This window comes from Protomyctophum parallelum, assembly GCF_964188405.1.
Source record: "Protomyctophum parallelum genome assembly, chromosome: 22".
Lineage (NCBI taxonomy): Eukaryota > Metazoa > Chordata > Actinopteri > Myctophiformes > Myctophidae > Protomyctophum > Protomyctophum parallelum.
The window spans coordinates 27,209,077-27,233,998 of record NC_139714.1 but is presented as its reverse complement, the minus strand read 5'-3'; the positions used below and the strand labels follow the sequence as shown (position 1 = coordinate 27,233,998).

Here is a 24,922-nt window from a genome sequence, read left to right as displayed (position 1 = left end):
GAAGGAAGCATGAGGTCAGTCCGCTGCTCTCCCCAGGTTGGCAGAGGGAGTGTAGCGCCCAGTGTTACATTATTAGACTATAAGAAAAAAAATAAGGTTACAAAACAAAAACTAAATTGTTGTTCCTGAAGAAGAATCTAGACTTCGGTGTCGGGTCGGGTCAAGGAGAACTTCCCGTTTGGGGTCGTCTAGACTTCGGTGTCGGGTCGCGTCAAGGAGAACTTCCCGTTTGGGGTCGTCTAGACTTCGGTGTCGGGTCGCGTCAAGGAGAACTTCCCGTTGGGGTCGTCTAGACTTCGGTGTCGGGTCGCGTCAAGGAGAACTTCCCGTTTGGGGTCGTCTAGACTTCGGTGTCGGGTCGCGTCAAGGAGAACTTCCCGTTGGGGTCGTCTAGACTTCGGTGTCGGGTCAAGGAGAACTTCCCGTTGGGGTCGTCTAGACTTCGGTGTCGGGTCAAGGAGAACTTCCCGTTGGGGTCGTCTAGACTTCGGTGTCGGGTCGGGTCAAGGAGAACTTCCCGTTGGGGTCGTCTAGACTTCGGTGTCGGGTCGGGTCAAGGAGAACTTCCCCTTGGGGTCGTCTAGACTTCGGTGTCGGGTCGGGTCAAGGAGAACTTCCCGTTGGGGTCGTCTAGACTTCGGTGTCGGGTCGGGTCAAGGAGAACTTCCCGTTGGGGTCGGGGATGAACCACTTCTCCCAGAGGTCGAGGTGAACCCCGGGGTAGTCCCAGGGCTTGAAGCGCCCGTTCCAGTGGAGGAGGCGCGCCTCCTGGAGGAAGCTGTCTTCGTAGTGGGCGTCAGGACTCCAGCCTGGAGAGAGAGAGAGAGAGAGAGAGAGAGAGAGAGAGAGAGAGAGAGAGAGAGAGAGAGAGAGAGAGAGAGAGAGAGAGAGAGAGAGAGAGAGAGAGAGAGAGAGAGAGAGAGAGAGAGACAGAGAGACAGAGAGAGAGAGAGTGGACACAGACGGCTAGTTAGTAATGTCTGCATAGTGGCAGTGTTGATTTCATCGACTGAAACTAAGACGAAAAATGTTGGTCGACTACCTTTTTTCACTGATGAACTAAATGGAAACTAAGCTATTATGACTAAAACTAAGACTAAAAATACTGACAATTTCGTCAACAAATAAGAAGTAGACTAAAACTAGTGGACAAGTGATCCAGTATAAGTAATTTTACAATTCGTTGCTGAAAATAGCCGAGCTCACAACACGTCACGCTGTAATAGGGTTGTAATATTGTAATATTATTTTTTCATTTTTTCAACGTCATATAAAAGCAAGCATGCGGACGTCTCTGACGTTTATAACAAACGGAAATTGAGTAAGTTATGGTTATTTAAAAAGTACATGCCCCATAGACACAGTGTTATGCTGCCCCAAATTAAGATTTTCATGAATTAATTGCAGTAATTTCATGAAGAAATCAAAGAAAAATCTAAGATCTGCTATTTTCACTAGTTTGGGTTCTCGGGCCATATATAATCTATGGTAAACTCACCTAAATGTCTGACTGCCACAGTGTAGTGGGTCTATGGTGGTGGACTCACCTAAATGTCTGACTCACATGTAGTGGGTCTATGGTGATGGACTCACCTAAATGTCTGACTGTCACAGTGTAGTGGGTCTATGGTGGTGGACTCACCTAAATGTCTGACTGTCAGTGTAGTGGGTCTATGGTGGTGGACTCACCTAAATGTCTGACTGTCACAGTGTAGTGGGTCTATGGTGGTGGACTCACCTAAATGTCTGACTGTCACAGTGTAGTGGGTCTATGGTGGAGGACTCACCTAAAAGTCTGACTGTCACAGTGTAGTGGGTCTATGGTGATGGACTCACCTAAATGTCTGACTGTCACAGTGTAGTGGGTCTATGGTGGTGGACTCACCTAAATGTCTGACTCACATGTAGTGGGTCTATGGTGGTGGACTCACCTAAATGTCTGACTGTCACAGTGTAGTGGGTCTATGGTGGAGGACTCACCTAAATGTCTGACTGTCACAGTGTAGTGGGTCTATGGTGATGGACTCACCTAAATGTCTGACTGTCACAGTGTAGTGGGTCTATGGTGGTGGACTCACCTAAATGTCTGACTGTCACAGTGTAGTGGGTCTATGGTGGTGGACTCACCTAAATGTCTGACTGTCACAGTGTAGTGGGTCTATGGTGGTGGACTCACCTAAATGTCTGACTGTCAGTGTAGTGGGTCTATGGTGGTGGACTCACCTAAATGTCTGACTGTCACAGTGTAGTGGGTCTATGGTGGTGGACTCACCTAAATGTCTGACTGTCAGTGTAGTGGGTCTATGGTGGTGGACTCACCTAAATGTCTGACTGTCAGTGTAGTGGGTCTATGGTGGTGGACTCACCTAAATGTCTGACTGTCACAGTGTAGTGGGTCTATGGTGGAGGACTCACCTAAATGTCTGACTGTCACAGTGTAGTGGGTCTATGGTGGAGGACTCACCTAAATGTCTGACTGTCACAGTGTAGTGGGTCTATGGTGGTGGACTCACCTAAATGTCTGACTGTCACAGTGTAGTGGGTCTATGGTGGTGGACTCACCTAAATGTCTGACTGTCACAGTGTAGTGGGTCTATGGTGGTGGACTCACCTAAATGTCTGACTGTCACAGTGTAGTGGGTCTATGGTGGACTCACCTAAATGTCTGACTGTCACAGTGTAGTGGGTCTATGGTGGACTCACCTAAATGTCTGACTGTCACAGTGTAGTGGGTCTATGGTGGAGGACTCACCTAAATGTCTGACTGTCACAGTGTAGTGGGTCTATGGTGGACTCACCTAAATGTCTGACGTGCCACACTGGGTCTATGGTGGTGAACTTGTCGTGGAACACGATCAGCATGGGCGGAGTGGCCACGCCTCCGGCCAATGAGCTGCTGTAGATGTTCTCCCTGGAGGGACGGGACAGGACAGGACGGGAACGTAACGTATGTGAGGTGTTTGTTCCGACATCATGTTTATCCCACCCATTACCAACACTATCCCGAACCCTAACCTCAGTCTTAACCGACCACGCCTCAGTCTTAACCGGCCACATAGGTCACTGACCCTAACCTCAGTCTTAACCAGCCACGTAGGTCACTGACCCTAACCTCAGTCTTTACTGGCCACGTAGGTCGCTAACCCTAACCTCAGTCTTAACCGGCCACGTAGGTTGCTAACCCTAACCTCAGTCTTAACCGGCCACGTAGGTCGCTAACCCTAACCTCAGTCTTAACCGGCCACGTAGGTCGCTAACCCTAACCTCAGTCTTAACCGGCCACGTAGGTCACTAACCCTAACCTCAGTCTTAACCGGCCACGTAGGTCACTAACCCTAACCTCAGTCTTAACCGGCCACGTAGGTCACTAACCCTAACCTCAGTCTTAACCAGCCACGTAGGTCACTAACCTACACCATCTCTCTGCTTGGTGTCTGGTTCTGGTACCAACCTGTAGTTCTTCTGGTACCAACCTGTAGTTCTCCTCCATCCATCTCTCCAGCTGTTTGGTGATCTTCTGTTTCCTCCACTCGTTCATGTCGGCCACGAACACTCCGGGGTTGAAGGTGCAGTCTCTGGGGTTGATGCCCAGGTCCCGCACTTCCTGCTTCCTGTAGTCCAGGAAGCCCATGTATGTCGTCTATAGAAGAAGGAAACGGTAGTTCATGATTTTAACCCATTTTAGACCTGAGGACGATTCTAAAAAGAAATGTCTTCTAAATCCTGACAGTTTCCTGCAATACCTCATGTTTCTATGTCAGTGGTGCTCAATATTTCCCAAAAGATTATCTGTATTTGGTCGCGGAGCCCCATCTGAAAATATGTTGTTCCAGGAAGCAAAGATATGAGTTAAAAACGTTCGCTCTGAAAGAATATATATGCAAAGATTTGCGTCACATTATTCACGATTTTTCAAAAATAGCAGACCTACAAGCTGGGCCAAAAGGGGCCCAGAATGGTACTGAAAAGCTCAGTGTAATAATGTCTGTATATTATTGTAATATAAAATAATGTCAGTACGGGGGGGGGGGGGGGGTGTATCACTGTCCCTCTCATCCTCCTCAGTCTCTCATGCTCTCTCCCCCCCCCCCCCCCAAACAAATAGTGAAAATAGTAGATCTACAAGCTCTCAACGCATCGTTTGGCGACAAATTGAGGACACGCTTGTGGATCAACTATCTTTGCTCTTTCAGAAATGGGGCTGAGCCACCCCCCTATTTCTTTCTGCTACCCACCTGCATGCCAACGCTGTGATGATGTCATCAGACGGTACCCACCTGCATGCCCACGCTGTGATGTCATCAGACGGTGCCCTGTACCCACCTGCATGCCAACGCTGTGATGATGTCATCAGACGGTACCCACCTGCATGCCCACGCTGTGATGTCATCAGACGGTGCCCTGTACCCACCTGCATGCCAACGCTGTGATGATGTCATCAGACGGTACCCACCTGCATGCCCACGCTGTGATGTCATCACATGGTGCCCTGTACCCACCCCACGCTGTGATGTCATCAGTTTGTACCCACCTGCATGCCCACGCTGTGATGTCATCAGTTTGTACCCACCTGCATGCCCACGCTGTGATGTCATCACATGGTGCCCTGTACCCACCTGCATGCCCACGCTGTGATGTCATCAGACGGTACCCACATGCATGCCCACACTGTGATGATGTCATCAGTCTGTACCCACCTGCATGCCCACCCTGATGATGTCATCACATGGTACCCACCTGCATGCCCACCCTGATGATGTCATCACATGGTACCCACCTGCATGCCCACACTGATGATGTCATCACATGGTACCCACCTGCATGCCCACACTGCGCACCATCTCGTGCGTGGAGGGAAGGTCACAGTCGGTGGCGAAGGCTGCGGCGTGGCCCGGCTTCAGTTTGATGTTGAACAGGTCGCTGATGTCACCTGGTGGAAACGACAACAAAAATAAATCACACTTGTGTGAAGTGAGGGGCGCCTGTGTACTCCTATGTGTCATATACTGTACATACATAGTGTGGTAATAAATCAGTGTCGTACATTATTGTGAAGACAACTTGGAGACTGACATTCAGTGATTGGGTCTTCGTGGGAAGATCCAAAATCATGGGATAAAGAAAAACGCGTTTTGGCTGTTAAACATCATCAGGGTTCAATAGTTATGATAAGCAAAGATGGCGTCCTTTTATAGCGACCACAAACTGTCAATTGTGTCAAAGTGTCATACTATGACACGGCACGGCGGAGGTTCAGCGGTAGAGCGGCCGGATGGAAACTGCAAGGTTCCCGGTTCGATCCCTGTGGGCTCCCCCAGAGTTAGTGTCGAAGTGTCCTTGAGCAAGACTCTGAACCCCTAATTGCTCCTGATGTGCAGGTTGGTGCCTTGCATGGTTTCCGCCGCCATCGGTGTATGAATGTGTGTGAATGTAATGCACAATCTCTGTAAAGCACCTTGGATAAAGGCGCTATATGAATGCACCATTTACCATTTACTATTCTGAAGTGAACCTGGAGACTTGACGTTCAGTATTATGATAAATAAGAACATTATAATGAAGTGTAAGAAATCATATCTAAAATTTGCCACGTTGATGACCCCTGACCCCTGTACGGACACGTTGATGACCCCTGACCCCTGTACGGACACGTTGATGACCCCTGACCCCTGTACGGACACGTTGATGACGCCTGACCCCAGAACACACACCTTGCACGATGACATCATCATCCAGGTAGATCACGCGCTTGTGCCTGATGTCCAGCAGGGGGAGGTAGAAACGCACAAAGTTGAGCTGGAAAAAAAAAGAAATAAATAGTCGGTTGTCTCTGTCCTCCAAGACTCCTCCATTCAGATTAATATTAGTTATTTATAATATTACATATCTCTGCTGTCGGGAAGAAACCTCATAACTCCAAAATGTTCATTTTTCAGGAAATGAAAAATATCCATTTTTCAAGAAATTAAGAAACCCTTATATTTTGAAAACTAAACAATACTTCCTCATCAGAGTTGGTGTTGTAACTTTATATATTGTCAATGACTTGCATGAGAGGGGGAGAGGTGGCGGAGTTAGCTGCTTTAACAGACAGTTTGAGGGTCCAATGGAGTTAAGAGGTTTTGTCCCAACTTGCTTTTTTACTACTTTCCATCGGTTCAATATTTTCGAAACAACACATTTATTCATGTAAAGGGTGTTCAATAGCACTGATTTATGCAAAGAAAATCGTGCGTGCGTGCGTCCGTCCGTGCGTGGTACCTCCACATGAACGAACACAAGTCAACTCACAGGATGCAGCAGGTCTGGACGCGACGAGTCTGGCTTCACCTTCCCTTTGAGCACCATAGGGTTAAACTCTATGATCTTATACTGGATGCCTTTCAGCCGGGACTTCTCTATGTACTGTCTGGGAGACATAGGGTTAATGATCTATATGTACTGTCTGGGAGACAAGGGGTTAATGATCTATGTACTGTCTGGGACACATATGGTTAATGATATATGTACTGTCTGGGAGACAAGGGGTTAATGATATATGTACTGTCTGGGAGACAAGGTTTTAATGATATATGTACTGTCTGGAACACATGGGGTTAAAATATGATCTATATACTGTCTGGGAGATATGGGGTTAAAATATGATCTGAGTCACTCTCCAGACTGTATGACGGAAGCATTTATATTTTACTCGTGATCAGAGCTTCCATCGCTCCAGACTGTATGACGGAAGCATTTATATTTTACTCGTGATCAGAGCTTCCGTTGCTCCAGACTGTACGACGGAAGCATTTATATTTTACTCGTGATCAGAGCTTCCGTCGCTCCAGACTGTATGACGGGAGCATTTATATTTTACTCGTGATCAGAGCTTCCATCGCTCCAGACTGTATGACGGAAGCATTTATATTTTACTCATGATCAGAGCTTCCGTTGCTCCAGACTGTATGACGGAAGCATTTATATTTTACTCGTGATCAGAGCTTCCGTTGCTCCAGACTGTATGACGGAAGCATTTATATTTTACTCGTGATCAGAGCTTCCGTTGCTCCAGACTGTATGACTGAAGCATTTATATTTTACTCGTGATCAGAGCTTCCGTTGCTCCAGACTGTATGATGGAAGAACACCTGGTCTCACCTGGTCTGCTTGACGGCGTCCCTCAGGGTAACGATGTAGAAGAACACCTGGGCCGCGGTGTTGCTGTGGACGCTGTTGATGGTCGCCATGGCTCCGCCCATACGCTCCTCTGCAGCGCAGATCACCACGGGGATGATGTCACTTCCTGTGTCTGCAACAGGGTTCATTAGATTTAACTGTTTTATTAGTCAACTCAGATTAAACTAGATAAAGTGAAAAGCATGGTATATATTCCTCAGCCTAGTAGGAAAGTCTGTGAAAGATTTCACATAAATTGCACGCTGCGTTCATGATTAGAGGCTTTTTGTTCAAAACGGGCCAATCCTGCAAACTTTGAAAGCCAATATTAGCCAATTAGGATGGTATATGAAATATTGGACAGATCCGTCTTGAACACATGACTATAGAGATAGTGTGTAACGATTATATACTAAAGGCTAGCCCTCCTCACAAACTAAAACTTATATGAACTAAAGGCTAGCCCTCCTCACAAACTAAAACTTATATAAACTAAAGGCTAGCCCTCCTCACAAACTAAAACTTATAAAAAACTACACTTCCGGACCGACGCTTTGCACCAAAATACAAATTTCACTAGTAGCAAACAAGCTTTAAAACGAGACAAAAAGGTCAAGAAACAGAATAAAGATAAAACCTTAATGTAAAATGTACAACGATAACAACCTTGGTCCGGCACGGCCTCCACAGCACTGCTGCGTTCCTTCCTGTGCTCTGAGGGGTTAACAGGAAGGAAGTAGAATTAAATCAGGTATTTTTCATTACAATATGTGTTCAATAGCTCTGAAATCTGGTAGCACTCATCAATATAGAGTGTGTTCAGTAACAGTGTTAAATAGCTCTATATTGTGACAGTAATCATTGCTATAGAGTGTGTTCAGTATCAGTGTTAAATAGCTCTATATTGTGACAGTAATCATTGCTATAGAGAGTGTGTTCAGTAGCTATATTGTGACAGTAATCATTGATATAGAGTGTGTTCAGTAACAGTGTTAAATAGCTCTCTATTGTGACAGTAATCATTGCTATAGAGTGTGTGTTCAGTAACAGTGTTAAATAGCTCTATATTGTGACAGTAATCATTGCTATAGAGTGTGTGTTCAGTAGCAGTGTTAAATAGCTCTATATTGTGACAGTAATCATTGCTATAGAGTGTGTGTTCAGTAGCAGTGTTAAATAGCTCTATATTGTGACAGTAATCATTGCTATAGAGTGTGTGTTCAGTAACAGTGTTAAATAGCTCCATATTGTGACAGTAATCATTTCAGTAACAGTGTTAAATAGCTCTATATTGTGACAGTAATCATTGCTATAAACTTTTAACAAAATACTTTTTGTTTCAACTAGTGCACAAAGCTTTTCATAGTCCCTATACTTTGATTGATTTAAATATTTATTAAAAGTTTGCAGAATTACAGTAGCCTACATTTCAAGCACAACTCAATACAAAAACTGTTAACTGTGAGTGGACGACCCAATAAAGCACTATAGACTTGTTTACAAGAGGGTCCACCTTGTTCAATTCATCATAACATTTAGAGAGTTATAGTTAAAAACACTATATACGGTTAAAATACACCAAACCATCTGACAATGTAACAAATGTGATATGAGGAAATATAAACTGTGTGCGTGCGTGCGTGCGTGCGTGCGTTGCGTGTGTGTGTTGCGTGTGTGCGTTGCATGTGTGCGTGCGTGCGTCTCGAAGCAAAAAGACACACTGACTAAACCTAACATATAATATAAACCTGAGGGTTTGTGTCGAGGTGGAGTCCTGATCAGTTTACTGTGCAGCAACACGCAGGCCATCAGGAACAGCAGCAGCAGCAGAACACGATTAACTGAAGCAACAGGAGAAGGTTGGGAAAGTATTAACCCTTTAGTGATGCACCATTAATTAAAGTATTAACCCTATAGTGATGCACCATTAATTAAAGTATTAACCCTATAGTGATGCACCATTAATTAAAGTATTAACCCTTTAGTGATGCACCATTAATTAAAGTATTAACCCTATAGTGATGCACCATTGATCGGTAGCATAATCGGAATCGGCCATATCGGGCCATATCGGCCATATCGGGCCATATCGGGCCATATCGGCCATATCGGGCCATATTGGGCCATATCGGCCATACAAATGCCACATCGGAACGGTCTCAAAATAATACAGATTATTTAATAGGTTTTCACAAACAACAAAAATGAAAACATCTAAATTTAATTTGTGTACTCATTCTTGATTGAATACTTTATTAACAGGCTTTAGGGCCTATAAGCCCCTATAGGGCCCTATACTATACTATATCATATAAATGGAAACAAGCCTATGGGGCCTATAGGCTTGTTTCCATTTATATTATATGATATAGTACTTTATTGTCAGTTCACACTGAAATTTGTCTATTGTCTATTTATTGATTGATTGAATACTTTATTAACAGGCTTTAGGGCCAATAAGTCCCTATAGGGGCCCTATAGGCTTGTTTCCATTGTGGTCCTCTGTATAATATCGGAATCGGTCAGAATCGGTATCGGCAGAATATATGACCCCGCAGATCGGATATCCCCTAATTTACAGCGGTGGAAACAGTAACCAAATGTTTAAGACTAATGAAATCAATATTCAACATTGTGTTTTGGTTCCCCAACAGTCAGCCCGAAAAATTAAAAATAAATCCCCCCCCCCCTCTCTCTCATTAGCAGGCAGAGCAGCACTATCCCTCTCTATGTTTCTGGCGCCCCCTACTGGTACTAATAAGTCATATACGCGGCGTGTTTCCTCCTCCGCGTCATCAGTGCCCATACCCGAAGGCGGGGTTGGCGAAAGGGCCTTTCTGTGTGGAGTTTGCATGTTCTCCCCGTGTCCCCTAGGGTAGATACCCTCACAAAAACATGCAGTAATCCTGGTCTCTAAACTGCCTCCCCCTGGCCAGCCGGGGCGCCTGATGGAGGGGAAAGGAACTGGTTGGAATAACGTGTTCCTTCCATGCGCTACGTCCAACCAGGGAAACTCCCCCCTGTCAGGTGTAAAGGAGCAACTTGGACACTCAAGCATGAAGGAAGCATGAGTTAAGTCCGTTGCTCTCCCCAGGTTGGTGGAGGGTGTGTAGAGCCCAGGATCACATTAGATGATTGACACAGGGGTGAAAAATGGGTTACAAAATTGTGGGATAAAAAATATATATTAATAAGTCATATACTCGTGCTCAGATACACATAGGTAGGTACGGGTACACACGGACATCGCTGGCTGTAGGAGTGGTTGCACCACTTTAAAAAATTAAGAAACGATAAGCTGTTCATAGCTCGTCGTAAAGCCTGTTAATGCTGCTGACAGACTTATTGTGCAGAGGCTGGTGATTATTTGTATTTTCAAGAAAAAAAAGAAATGTTTGTCATCTGCAACCAATTACAGCCAGCTCTCGTCCTTTATTGCGAGTCGTCCAAGTGACTAAGATACGTATCGGTCGGTCTCCACATTTTAGCTAGCTGGCCATGCCTGAGAAACAACCTTGGAAATGGTCTATATACGATTATTACCATTTAACTGAATTTGTTATACATTAGCTATTGAAAAATAGCAGATCTACAAGCTTGTACGAGCTTGTAAGTCTGCTATTTTTTTTTTAATCACGAAAATGTGGTGCAAATCTTTGAATATATATTATTTCAGAGCGAACATTTTTAACTAAAATCTTTGCTCCTGAGAGGGGTCCCAGGAACAACATATTTTCAGATGGAGGTCGGCGGCCTATTACAGATAATTCTGGGGGTCCTTGACATGAAAAAGGTTGAGAACCACTGACATAGAAACATACTGTAGGTTTTTTCAGAAAACTGTCAGGATTTAGAAGACATTTGTAGAATCGTCCTCAGGAAATGGGTTAACCAGTCACGGGTTAGTTTTAACCTGCCACAGGTCAGTTTTAACCTGCCACGCATGTCGGGGTGACCGTGTTGTCAGACTAATGCCTGTGGGGCTGTTTGTGTGTCTAACCAACGTACAGTATGTACAGTATGAACCCTGTAACTATGAGAGTGTAAGAAATTACATTTTTTGTGCCAGAACCTGATTTTACTGTCTTGAAATATGACTCTTTTATTGGCCCTCCGCCCTGGCCCCTGGTTACCTCATTAACTCCACCCTTAACACATACACACACACAGACACCCGCACAAGCCCACACGCACGCACGCACGCACATACGTTGCACATACGTTGAACGTTGGGTACATTCCAACCCTCCCCCAGCAACATGTTAAGAATTAAGCTAACGCTGACTCGGCAGAGAGAGAGAGAGAGAGAGAGAGAGAGAGAGAGAGAGAGAGACAGAGACAGAGAATATGTTGTTTCAGGGACCCCCCCAGAAGAAAAGATTTGAGTTAAAAAAATAAAAACATTCGCTCTGAAAGAATATATATTCAAAGATTTACGCCACATTTTCACAATTAAAAAGAAATAGCAGATATAAGCTTGTAGATCTGCTATTTTTCAATACCTAAAGTACAACATGATGTTCCATTTGAACTACGACTTTTCCACCGTTTGGGAACCGGTTCAGTTCTTTATCGGTTCTTAATTAGTCCATGAGCCAGAGCTCCAAGAATGGAACGTTAATTATGAATCGAGTGGGCAAAACCGTACCTGTATTAGATTGTTATCACCAGTTGATTACTTACACGAAGACAATGATTTATTGTTTTCCAAATCTTAAAATTTTAAATATGCAAATTGGTGAAGGCTGAAGAGCATAGAGCAATAGAGAGAGAACGTCATGTCATCATAATGTCACTTACCGTTACTGTAGGAAAATATGTGTTTTATGACATTCACTCACTTTTTCTCAAAAGAGCCATGTTTCATGTCTTCTCCCAGCAACATCTGTGAGAGTCGCACGCACGCACGCACGCACGCATGCACGCACGCACGCACGCACATACAGAGAGAGAGAGAAAGAGAGAGAGAGAGAGAGTTAGTCACACAAATAAACAGAATGACGGACCGTGCATGAATATTTGGCACTGATGGGCAGTGATGGCTCATGTTTATCTGGGGAGAAACAATCCTTCGCACAGCTGTTAGAAACTAGACGAAGAGGCATTTTTATTCTGGTCAAAACCTGATCATAAACATGACGTTATTCACAAAGAATATCCATGTCAAAACAGGACACATGACATTAGGCAGCGCTTATTGCTCAACATTTGAAAACACAAAACGAATCGTTTCCATTGGTTCAACCAAACATTTGCTTGATTGGTGTTTGGTACGTGTGAATGAGGCCATCTTTAACATCGTTAACATGGTCCCATCCCTGTTGAAACCATATGTTCTTAATCATGTGAAACTGCCAGGGGGTTGTTCATACAACATGTGTTTGTAGTTCTGTACACATGTGTTTGTAGTTTTCTAAAGCGTTTGACGCACTTCCTTCCTGTCCTGAGGGCATTTATTATTGTTTTCATAGTTTCAAGTTTTTGTCCGCATGCATATTCATTCTCTCAATATGATTCTCCTTTATTATTGATTACAGTTGGTTGAAATGTGAACTTAAATACATGTATAGGTCCGTGTAACCGGTTCAGTACAGGAACCCCTTTTGGTGATTTAAGCATTACGTTATACTTTAAGTAAGTAAGTAGCCTTGCAGAGCCATGAGGCCAGGAGCCTATCTCCTGTTTCTGCAGCCATGAGGCCCATAGGGCAGGAGCCTATCTCCTGTTTGTGTAGCGTGAGGCAGCTTGATGTACAAGTACACCCCCTGGACATGACGCTAGTATGTCGCAGGGACTTACCCCCAATCCAACCCTTGATGCTGAGTGTCAAGCAGGGAGGCACTGGGTCTTTGGTATGACCCGGCCGGGGATCAAACCCCGACCTCCCAGTCTCAGGGCGGACACTCTAACCACAAGGACACTTAGCCATGTCATACTTTAACTGTTGAAAAATAGCAGATCTACAAGCTTGAGTGCCACACTACGAGCTTGTAGATCTGCTATTTTGAAAAATCGTGAAAATGTGGGACAAATATATATTCTTTCAGAGCGAACGTTTTGAACTCAAATCTTTGCTTTACAGATAATTCTGGGGGTCCTTGACATGAAGAAGTTTGAGCACCACTGACATAATAGACATTTATTTTTGTTTTGTTTTTAGAATCGGCCTCAGGTCTAAATGGGTTTAGAAAATACTTAGCTACGACCTACTGTATACGTATACGTATATATTTGATCATATTTGGCCTGTTTTGACAGCAAACATATGGACTGGGCAGACTTTTTTTATATGTTACCAAATATTACATTCAAGTCAGTCTCTTGTGTGTCAGCAGCACTGCAGCACTGTCCAAAATGTGCATCTCACTCAATTATTACTTTAAGACATAATAGTTGATCGATTGATCGAGCCCCCTCCTGAAGATGAAAGTATGCCGGGTGCAGCACACGCTTGCGACCAGCAGCAATACGTTTGGTTTGATTGATGTATACATGTGTTTCATTAAGCCTTATGACCTGCTGTAAAACCTTTTGCCCTTCGGGCGGGGACACTAAACAACCTTGAACCTTTATTAACAGTTTGCAGGGGGGGAAAGCACAGTAAAGTCCAGTTCAATACAAGGTCTGCCAAGAGGATTTATATAACCCAGGGAACTGTACTTTACTGTGCTCACCCCCGACCCCCCCCCCCCCCCCCCCCCCCTAAACTGTTAATACAACTTTCAATCAATCAATGAAATGCAGGTATTCCCTCCTTGTGATGTCTGGTAGTAACACATTTTGTCCAATAACTTGTAGCTACTTATTATACACTAAAACATCATCAATTATAATCATCAACATTATAAAGTTTACCCAATGCCCATATTATCATTCACCAAAAAAAAAGTATTATAAACGTTTACTGTTTGTTTTTTTACTTCTGTTTAATAGCTTCTTCATGACCAGCATCATGTAAGTGAAAATTGTCAATAAGCACTGCCAATGAACGAATGAACAGTGAATAGTAGTGTTTCTAGGCTACAGGCTACAGCTGCAGAACATGAAGTACTATCGCCGTTATCTCACACCGATGACCCGTTAACGATGTTGGAGGAATATGTTCACAACTCTTGTGTTCATCATGCACTGTCTGTCTATCCTCGTTTAAACCGTCCGTCGCACATCATGCATCATTTGTACAACGCAGATTAGGGGGAGGTGTGTCTCCTATAGATTGTATCGATGCATATCATCCATATGCATTCTCCATAATATATAGTAGCCTATTCTCTCTCTACACATAATAAAAGTTCCAAAATTAATCCACTTACCACACGAGAGTAACTGGGTGATGATTCTCACTCAGTTTGAAGTTAACAGTTTCATCCCAACCCTTTCAGAGTGAATGAGGCATCCCCCAACCGCAAACTCTCTCTCTCTCTCTCTCTCTCTCTCTAGCTCTCTCTCTCCCTATCTCCCACACACTCTCCAGATGTGACTCATCTTGTACGACTGGACTGTACTGGACGGCCTGGCAGTTTGTTTATATTATTGCTCAAGACAGGATGGAAAGGAATGGATTATATAATATGCTTTAAATAAAATACAATACCAACTATAAGTGCTAATTGTGTCCAATCTATAGTTTCGTTGGGGAGTCAGAGTTAAAGGCTCCAATTAAGAGTCCAAACTGTGAAAATGGCATTGTGCTAAAACAACCTTTTGGTTTATTTAGGCGTAAACTATAATATGATACTATACTATAATATGATACTATACTATAATGTGAATTACAATCAATGTTTTTAACAGACTATAGCCTACAGATCATTAGCCATATTTACATGTGCACTGACTGACTGACTGACTGACTGACTGACAGCTGGCTGACTGGCTGGCTGACTGACTGGCTGACTGACTGACTGGCTGGCTGGCTGGCTGGCTGGCTGGCTGGCTGACTGACTGACTGACTGGCTGGCTGGCTGACTGACTGACTAGCTGGCTGGCTGGCTGGCTGGCTGGCTGACTGACTGACTGACTGGCTGGCTGGCTGGCTGGCTGGCTGGCTGGCTGACTGACTGACTGGCTGGCTGGCTGGCTGGCTGACTGACTGACTGGCTGGCTGGCTGGCTGGCTGGCTGGCTGGCTGGCTGACTGACTGGCTGGCTGGCTGACTGACTGACTGACTGACTGACTGACTGACTGACTGACTGACTGACTGACTGACTGGCTGGCTGGCTGGCTGGCTGGCTGGCTGGCTGACTGACTGACTGACTGGCTGACTGACTGACTTTTCTTTGGTTTTTAAATGTGTCTTCTTTGGAGAATTCACTACTAATAGTGGAGAGTTTTAGACTGCGCTGCTGCGCATCATTTGAAACTCCATTTCCCAGAGTCCCCAGCTGTGTGGCTCCGTAGAACTAGAGGACGACCACAGTTTAACACAGAGGTTTGTAATGTTTCACAGAATCATGACATCATGACATCATCAATCGTGACATCATAATAAATCCCTGATGCTCCAACAAATAGCACACACAATATTAATAACAACTAACAATAACTATGATTATTATTATTATTATTGTTGTTATTATTATTATTATTACTAAACAAAAACAGATGTTTCTTCTGTTATAGTTCTTATAAAAAACAGAACATAAATTAATAAAAGACAATTTGATTTAAGATCTTATGAAACCGTGTATGTGTAGGCTATGGTTATGATTGGCCATCAGATATTTTGGTAACGTGAACCAAAGACAGTTCACTTGTTGTGGTTGTACAATTTTAGAAGCAGTCAGTGTCAGTCACACCGCTTTGAAACCGTGCAGACAGTAAACTATATTCTGGGTCTTTTTTAATAATTATAACTAAACTAGTGGTTGGTTTGGTTTGTTAAATACAGACAGTCTGTTATGGACGAAGACACCGTGGAACTGATCAAACTACACAGACATACTTGGGGATTTAAACTGCGTGCAGTGAAATATATTATCTTCTGTCCTTTTATCAGAACTACAGGTGGTTGTTGAGGCTATAGGTGGCGCTACAGTTGTTTATGTGTGTGTTTTATTAACGGTCAGACAACATGATGGACGAAGACACGGCGAGGCGGCTCCTCAAAATGACCCAGGAGGGACAGCTAGCCTGTCTCCGACAACACCTAACGGTCAACGACGAAAACAAGCGGCACGTGCTTCTCGTGGGGTCCGATGGGGGCAGCGGGGGGTCCGGGGGGGGCGGCGGGGGGTCCGGCAAGGGGTCCGGGGGGTCCGGGGACAGCCTGCTGCACGTGGCGGCGCGCCACGGACACGTGGACATAGTCCGGTTCCTGGTGGAGACGCTGCGGATGGACCTGGAGACGGTCAACCGGGACTACAAGAGGGCGATGCACGAGGCGGCCTCCAGGGGGCAGCACGGCTGCGTCACCTACCTCATCCGCCAGGGGGCGACGGTGGACTGCCTGAAGAAGGCCGACTGGTGAGGACTTATTTAATTTAGGAAACGAACGAATGAATGAATGACGTTGTACTGTAAACTGCCTGGTGGTGGTGAGTGACGCGAGATTACATCATACATACATAATGTACTGTATGTATGATGACATATCTGTGATCTGGTCAGCTCCCCTCGATAGCTCAGTTGGTAGAGCGGAGGACTGTAGTGGCTCAGCGCAGCGGAGATCCTTAGGTCGCTGGTTCAAATCCGGCTCGAGGGAGTTACTTTTTTTTTTTCTTTTTTTTTTTGGAAACAGGGAGTTCAATGTTAACTGTGCGTGCGTGCGTGTGCGTGCGTGTATATTATGGTATGGATCTAAGCTCTTTCATGAGGAGAATATTGTTCAAGACCAAGACCTTTCACTCGGGCCGATAGCGCCCCCTAGAGGCCGTGTCCGCTTCTTACATCAAAAAGCAGTGCTGTGAAGTTTGATTGATTAATGATTGATTGAAAAGTCAATCAATTTATTGAAGATTCCTTCAAAAGGACCATCAGCGTACTGTACTTACTGTAGCAACCATTCCAAATGAATTGAACATGAAGGACCACAATGGAATAGATTCTTGGGTTTTACTTTGGAATCCTCTTATTGTATTGAACTGTACTTTTTTCTTCCTGTGCTTTTTTCTGCAAACTGTTAATAAAGTATTCAATCAATCAATCAATCAATCAAAACCACACTTGCTTGCTTCGAAACACGTCGGCGTTCTCAAATAAACATGATTAGTTGCATCTGATTCCCCTCGGGACAAAATTATTATTTTTTTCCCCCTCAACTGAATGGCTGGAAAATGGAAATTTAGAGTTTCCGTAGTACACATAGTGCATGCATAAACGTTCCTTAATGATTATATCTGGTTTCAGTATTTATATTTATGATGTATTTTCTCTATTATTAAGGTTATTGTAGCGGTCCATTTGTATTGGGGGTGGTGGGGGGGGTCCCCGAGACACGGCCAAAGCATTTCCGGGGGTCCCCAGGCTAAAACGTTGAGAACCCCTGTCCTACATATTGGTAACTAAAACTAAGACGAAATATGTTCGTCGACTACCTTTTTTTCACTGTCGAAAACTAACTGGAAACTAATTGAAAACTAAGCTATGATGACTAAATATACTGACAATTTCGTCAACAAATAAAAACTAGACTAAAATGTTAGGAAGGGACTAGTGGACAAGAGATCCAGTACATTCATTTTACACGTGAAAATAGCAGATCTACAAGCTCACACGCGTTGTGAGCTTGTAGATCTGCTATTGTCAGCATGGGTAAAAACAGTCAACTGTAGATTTAGTCGACTAAAATCTAAACTAACACAAAAAACATTCCAGGTGACTAAAATGTGACTAAAAACGAAATGTAAACTATTCAAAAGACTGACTAAAACTAAAATAAAAATGTGCTGCCAAAAACAACACTGCTGCATGTGCCCAAACCTCGTGAGGCGAGCTAGAACCGGTCCTGAATGCACAGAGCCAACATTTCCTGTCTTTCAGGACTCCTGTCATGGCTTCAGGAACTACCTGTCTGTTTTTGATTGATTGATTGAAATATTTATTAACAGTTTGCAGAATTACAGTACATTTCAAGCACAAACTCAATACAAAAACTGTGAGTGGACGACCTAATTAAGCATTACACTTGTTTACAAGAGGGTCCACCATGTTCAATTCATCAAAACATTTAGAGACGTACAAATAGACACTTCTATGTAGTCAAAGAACAGAACAGGATTTCAGGATTTCTGTCTCATTACAAATGCAACAGCCAGAACCCATTTAGACCTGAGTTCCATTCTACAAATTACCTATTATGTAAACGCCCCCCTTTTTTCTTTTTCTTTTAATCTTTTTTGGAAATAAATATTTGTACATTTAAAAACTATGTACATTGGTGACTATAACTATAATGTACCTGATCTTGAGGCCTAACAAAAAAAACTAGTCAACTAGTAACCAACAAGGTCGACTAGTGGAGTTACTAGTTACTAGTCGACTAGTTGAATATAGTCACCAGCTCAGTGGCCTTGTGGTTAGAGTGTCCGCCCTGAGACTGGGAGGTTGGGGTTGAATCCCTGGCCGGGTCATACCAAAGACTCTAAAAATGGGACCCAGTGCCTCCCTGCTTGACACTCAGGCCTAGATTTTGAAGGTGCTCTGCGCACATTCGTATTATGAAAGGCATATCGGCCCGTGTTGAACGCACTCGGCCCGTGTTGAACGCACACACATTATGGCTTACGTTCCTGAATATTTTAGCATTGTGGGAGTGTCCATATGTTAATTATTTTCGCTTTGCGCAATTTGCTATTAAGCCCCTTGACCTAAAGTCACTCAGCGCATAACGATTAGACGTGGGTCTGACCACCTCATAAACGCAAAAAGCACTGTTTGATTTGACACTTGAGCGGCTCTGGGAGGCTGCTAGAGTGTTGCCATGTCTGTTTATTATAAGCGGCTTATTTTTCTGTAAAGTTGCTTTCTGTGTGGTTGCTTTTCTTGTTTCTAAAGTGGTTATTTGGGCTTTTCTCCTAATGTTGTTTAAACCAGTGATCCTCACACAGCACATTCCCATGTCAAGGATCCCCAGATGAATACATTTGCCCAACTAAGGACGGCTAATCCAAAAATTAAATAAAAAGATTACTTTTGAAAATAGCAGATCTATACCAGCTCACAATGCATCACATTCATTCATTAAAACTATGAACTCTGACTGCAGGGGGATATATAATGATCATTATAACAATGTGCAAGAACATATTTAAAAAGAAGGAAGAACCTTATATTTGTGGACAATCAAAATATGTTTTTTTATTTTAATGTGGTGTCATTCAAATTAATCTGGATATGGCAGACTCACTATTTAGAAAATAAAAACATGGCACTTCATTTAAAATAGGTTACAGACCCCTGTTATATGCGCTTCTTTTGGGATTATTTTTATAGACCTATTTAGTTGTTTCTATGGGACATGGCAACAGCTGCTCTCTGCTGCTGCAAAGAGAGAGGCTTTCTTTGGTAAAAATGTTGAGATTAGAAACGGCCATAATTCTTACATTTCTCAACCTTTAAAAAAAAAAAAAACATCTCCATAATCCTTGGGAACTTTGCTTTCATACGCTGTATCACACCCGATTCAAGTCTTCTTAAATAAAATGCTACGAGCAAACTCAGCGAAGACCATACCATCGGGGCCACAGCATTACGCAGCACGCATTCAACTCATTCCTTCCTCGTGATTTGAATGAAATAAAATATAATAAACGTTATTTTACTGTTTTTTTTTCAATAGAAACAAATAAAGAGCATGTGTAGGCTACTGTGTGCAAGTGCAACAGTGCATATACATGCATGCACTAGGCTATATTTCTTCCGTGTCGGGATGGTGATTGAGCTCTTCAAGTTCACAGCCCGTTTGTCTTTCATAAAAAACGTTGATATTAGCCTATAAACACTCATGGTTCTCTCATTTCTCAACCGTTTTATTAAATGTAATAATCTCCATATTCCTTAGGAATCTTGCTTTCATTCGCTGTATGGTACATGGTTCTATCGCTATCGAATTAAACAATATCAAACGAACTTGCATGTTCGGGGGTTAGACGATTCTGGGAACATTACGCATGGATTGCCAATTTGCCAATATGCTGCTATCTACTCGCAGTTCCATTCCGATCTGAAAGGTATAGGTGGGTCTGTTCTTTTGAGGCATAAAGGTGACAGCATGCAGTGCAATAGGAATAATTAACCCAAATGTGACAAAGGCATGTCATGTCTTCTATGGTGCCAGCCTGAAGAAATGTAATACCACGATCCCCAAAGTGCGCATTCCGTATGTGACATCAGCTGACTGGTAAAGAGAATAGTACGGACATGTTGATTGGGTACGTCTCAAACACGCCTTAAACACACCCATGACTAATTCAAGGCCGTTTTGTGCACTCCACGGGGTGTCGAAAGCGCTTCTTAACATGCTTAAAATTGCTATATGACTTTCCACACGCCCCCAGCTCTAAAAACTGTAATATGATTAGTAATATAGAAGTAAGTAAAATAGAAGTCCTAAATGGCACCCTCAGGGCTGTATTTTGCGTGTCTTAAGTACCAGGTCTTATTCCCTAACTTGAGTAAACTAAAGACCTGGAGGCGTGATCAATGCCATTTGGCTATTCTGAGTGGCCAAAGAGCATTGATCACGCCTCCAGGTCTTTAGTTTACTCAAGTTAGGGAATAAGACCTGGTACTTAAGACACGCAGAATACAGCCCTCAGCATCAAGGGTTGGATTGGGGGTAAGTCTCTGCGACATACTAGCGTCATGTCCAGGGGGTGTACTTGTACATCAAGCTGCCTCACGCTACAGAAACAGGAGATAGGCTCCTGCCCTATGGGCCTCATGGCTCGGCAAGGCTACTTACTTACTTAGTTGAATAGTGGACTAGTTGCTTAAAGCCCTAGCGTGTACTTCTCATGTCTCCCTGCGGTCAGGACTCCTCTGATGATGGCGTGCACGCGGAGACACCTGGGCGTGGTGGAGGAGCTCCTATCCCACGGCGCTGACCCCACGCTGACCAACAAGGACGGCTGGAACGCGTTCCACATCGCCTGCAGGGAGGGCGACGCCGCCATCGTGAAGCATCTGCTCGCCGTTTCCCCCGACGTGTGGAGAACGGAGAGCAAGGTGCTGCGGACGCCCCTTCACACCGCCGGTACAAAGAAAGAACCCTTGTATACAGTTGTTGTTTTTGGCAGCAAATTTCTATTTAAGTTTTCATTTAGTTTTCGTCACATTTTTAGTCACCCGGAATGTTTTAGTGTTAGTCTAGTTTTAGTCGACTAAATGTCATGCGAATTTAGTCGACTAAATCTACGGTTGATTTAGTCGACAAATTTGTATTTTGGTGGGCCTTGATGCCGTCATGATGGTTGATTTTACACTTCCTGAAAATAGCCGATCTACAAGCTCACAACGCGTCGCGCTGCGATGCGTTGTGAGGTTGTAGACCTGCTATTTTCAGTATGCAACAAAGTGTAACATGACTTATACTGGATCTCTTGTCCACTAGTCCCTTCCTAACATTTCAGCCTAGTTTTTATTTCTTGACGAAATTGTCGATATATTTATTCTTAGTTTTAGTCATCATAGCTTAGTTTTCAGTTAGTTTCCATTTAGTTTTCGTCAGTGAAAAAAAGGTAGTCGACGAACATTTTTCAGGGCAGGGGTTCCCAAACCTTTTCTTGTCAAGCACGCCCAAATTGACATCTATTATCCCGCGGACCCCCCATTTGAAAAGATATGCCAAAGACCCCCCATAAGAGAAGAGTTTTACGACTCTAGCAGTGATTATCAACCAGTTTAATTTCAAGGACCCCCATTTAATGGCATTTCTATCTCTGGGACCCTGGGAATTTATATTGTAAAATGTAAATCAATGTTAATTCAACTCTTGAGTGTGTACACTCTCAGAGTTACAGACCCATAAGGGTCCATTTGGTTCCTAATAATAATAATATATACGATTTATATAGCACTTTTCTGGGTACCCAAAGTCGCTTTACAGAAAGAAGTACAGGCATATTTTATTAGAAAACTATTTAAAAGTTTTAAAAGGTTAAAAAAAAAGGAAAAAAAAGATGTCTGTTTAAAGACACATTTTGAACATTGCAATGTTCAGCAACTATAGACTAAAGACAATACATGTTTATATATAATTAATGTAGTATTGTTCAGCAACTACAAACTAAAGACAATACATGTTTATATATAATTAATGTAGTAATGTTCAGCAACTACAGACTAAAGACAATACATATTTATATATAATTAATGTAGTATTGTTCAGCAACTAGCCAACTACAGACTATAAAGACGATAGCACTACTGTAACGGCACACAGCCACAGGTACAGTAACAAGCGGTGACAGCAGTGACAAAATAAAAGATGATTTCTGTTGCAGTTTAATGTCTATAAAACATTAACCATAATGTTTGTCATGTCTTTGTGACTCAGCGATGCATGGTTGCATAGAGGTCGTTGGAATCTTGTTACAAAGGTAAGCGTGCCGTTTTGATCTATAATTGCACTTTTTTCTTTTTTAACAAGGCTCATTATTATATTATGTGGAAGTAGCCTATTTTACAACGGTAATTAATGAAGGAATTACTCTGCCAGTGATATGTAATCCAGTGGTTCCCAAAGTGGGGTCCTTAAGGGAGTTCCAGGGGGTCCCCAGCTAAATGATAGTTTGGAACCATCTGGACCCTTATGGGTTCTGTAACTCTGAGAGTGTACACTTATATAGTAGACTCTAATCTAACCTCTCTGCTCTCGTCCACTCCAGATGTGGCTTCGCTCCGGACAGCCCAGACAGCTGTGGGGTGACGCCCTTCATGGACGCTGTTCGGAACGGACACATCGCCGTGGCCGAACTGCTCTTGTCCACACACAAGGTAGGCATTCATCTGATAATGGCCTGGAGCAGTGGTGGCAATTCTGACAGCGACATTTAGTTTTAGTCATAGTCTTCAGAATAAAATTGCGTGTGTGTGTGTGCGTGTGTGCGTGCGTGCGTGTGTGCGTGTTATTACTTCCAGGCCTCTCCAACACTTGCTGACAGACTGGGCTGTCAGCCTGTGCATCAAGTAGCGGTCACTGGCCACCAGGAGGCACTGTTGTTCCTGGTGAGAGGCCTGGGTGCAGATGTGAACCAGAAGGCAACCAGCATGGAACTGACTGCTCTGCACTATGCTGCCAAGGTCTGTCTGTCTGCCTGCCTGTCTAAATTGATGAATAGTTTAGATTCTACTGCTGTGTGTTGTCATGTTCCCATCCCCCCAGGAGGGCCACACAGCCATGATAGAAACCCTGTGTGTTGTTCATGTTCCCATCCCCAGGAGGGCCACACAGCCATGATAGAAACGCTACTGACATTGGGAGCAGATCTGTCTGCTCGGGACGTGAAGGGAAGAACTGGTAAGTTTTGTGAAAAACCTCATGTTTCTATATCAGTGGTCTCTCTCTCTAGGTGGTGCTAGTGGTGCTCAACCTTTTAAACCTATGTGTGTGTGTGTGTGTGTGTGTGTGTGTGTGTGTGTGTGTGTGTGTGTGTGTGTGTGTGTGTGTGTGCGTGCGCGGGGGCACCGGACTGGTAATCCAGTCGCAGTGTGCCGCGGGTTCGACTCCCGGACCCGACACGGCCTTTACTGCATGTCATCCCCCCATCTCTCTCCCGTTTCCTGTCAGCCTACTGTCTGTCCCTTCAAAAATCAATAAAAGGCGTAAGCCGCAAAAAAAATATCTTAAAAAAAAAAAAAGAGCGTCTGATACAATGACCACATAGTAAATTGTATTATCTGTTGTTTTACTTGCTCTTATTGTTGTCTTCTCCTCCACCCGCCCAGCGCTGCACATGGCCTGCATCGGGCAGCACGCGGAAACGGCAGAGCTGTTGTTGAAATCTGGCCTGGAAGACACAGAGGACTCATCTGGCTCCACAGCACGGCAGTACGCCCGGAAACCACAGCTAGAGAGACTGTTTGAGATGAACTGGAGAAACCACAGCTAGAGAGACTGTTTGAGATGAACTGGAGAAACCACAGCTAGAGAGACTGTTTGAGATGAACTGGAGGAACCACAGCTATAGAGAGACTGTTTGAGATGAACTGGAGAAACCACAGCTAGAGAGACTGTTTGAGATGAACTGGAGAAACCACAGCTAGAGAGACTGTTTGAGATGAACTGGAGAAACCACAGCTAGAGAGACTGTTTGAGATGAACTGGAGAAACCACAGCTAGAGAGACTGTTTGAGATGAACTGGAGAAACCACAGCTAGAGAGACTGTTTGAGATAATAATAATAATAAAACTTTATTTGTATAGCACCTTTCATGACATGAAATGCAGCTCAAAGTGCTTTACAGAGCAATGGAGAAAAAAAGAAAAGCAAGGCAACAACATTAAAAAACAGGCAGTAATGCAATACAGTGAGGACATGAATAACAAAAAATAAAAGATCAATTAAAAGCAATGTTGTAGAAGTGGGTCTTGAGCTGTGCTTTAAAAATGTCTACAGAGGCTGCCTGACGAAGGTACAGTGGGAGCTTGTTCCATGCCGTCGGCCCGTAGAAGCAAAAAGCTGCTTCCCCGTATTTTTTTGTTGCCATTTTTTAGGCAAAGCGAGCTGAACTGGAGAAACCACAGCTAGTGAGACTGTTTGAGATGAACTGGAGAAACCACAGCTAGTGAGACTGTTTCAATATCCAAGGCGCTTTACATAGA

General features: G+C 43.7%; 2 protein-coding genes across 2 annotated transcripts; one reads left to right on the top strand and one right to left on the bottom strand.

Moving 5' to 3' along the window:
* Window positions 1–244: 244 nt before the first annotated feature.
* On the bottom strand, window positions 245–14,569 carry glt8d2 (glycosyltransferase 8 domain containing 2). Its single transcript, XM_083758129.1, has 11 exons — window positions 14,472–14,569; window positions 12,000–12,043; window positions 8,907–8,999; window positions 7,825–7,872; window positions 7,141–7,291; window positions 6,292–6,409; window positions 5,712–5,796; window positions 4,818–4,930; window positions 3,474–3,640; window positions 2,799–2,911; window positions 245–809 (listed from the first exon to the last, which is right to left on the bottom strand). The coding sequence occupies exons 2-11, from the start codon at window positions 12,016–12,018 to the stop codon at window positions 631–633; spliced, it is 1,086 nt and encodes a 361-aa protein (XP_083614255.1). The 5' UTR covers window positions 12,019–12,043; window positions 14,472–14,569; the 3' UTR covers window positions 245–630.
* A 1,662-nt stretch (window positions 14,570–16,231) lies between these two features.
* On the top strand, window positions 16,232–24,507 carry ankrd16 (ankyrin repeat domain 16; the record flags this gene model as incomplete). Its single annotated transcript, XM_083794610.1, has 7 exons — window positions 16,232–16,623; window positions 21,132–21,352; window positions 22,655–22,697; window positions 22,986–23,094; window positions 23,239–23,400; window positions 23,539–23,617; window positions 24,046–24,507. The coding sequence occupies 7 exons, from the start codon at window positions 16,232–16,234 to the stop codon at window positions 24,207–24,209; spliced, it is 1,170 nt and encodes a 389-aa protein (XP_083650736.1). The 3' UTR covers window positions 24,210–24,507.
* Between the last annotated feature and the right edge of the window lie 415 nt (window positions 24,508–24,922).

Coding starts and splice junctions, on each gene's coding strand:
- glt8d2 (XM_083758129.1), bottom strand. Junction 7,873..8,906: donor ACCTCGACACAAACCCTCAG/GTTTATATTATA, acceptor TTAACCCCTCAG/AGCACAGGAAGGAACGCAGC. Junction 810..2,798: donor GTGGCACGTCAGACATTTAG/GTGAGTCCACCA, acceptor CTCTCTCTCCAG/GCTGGAGTCCTGACGCCCAC.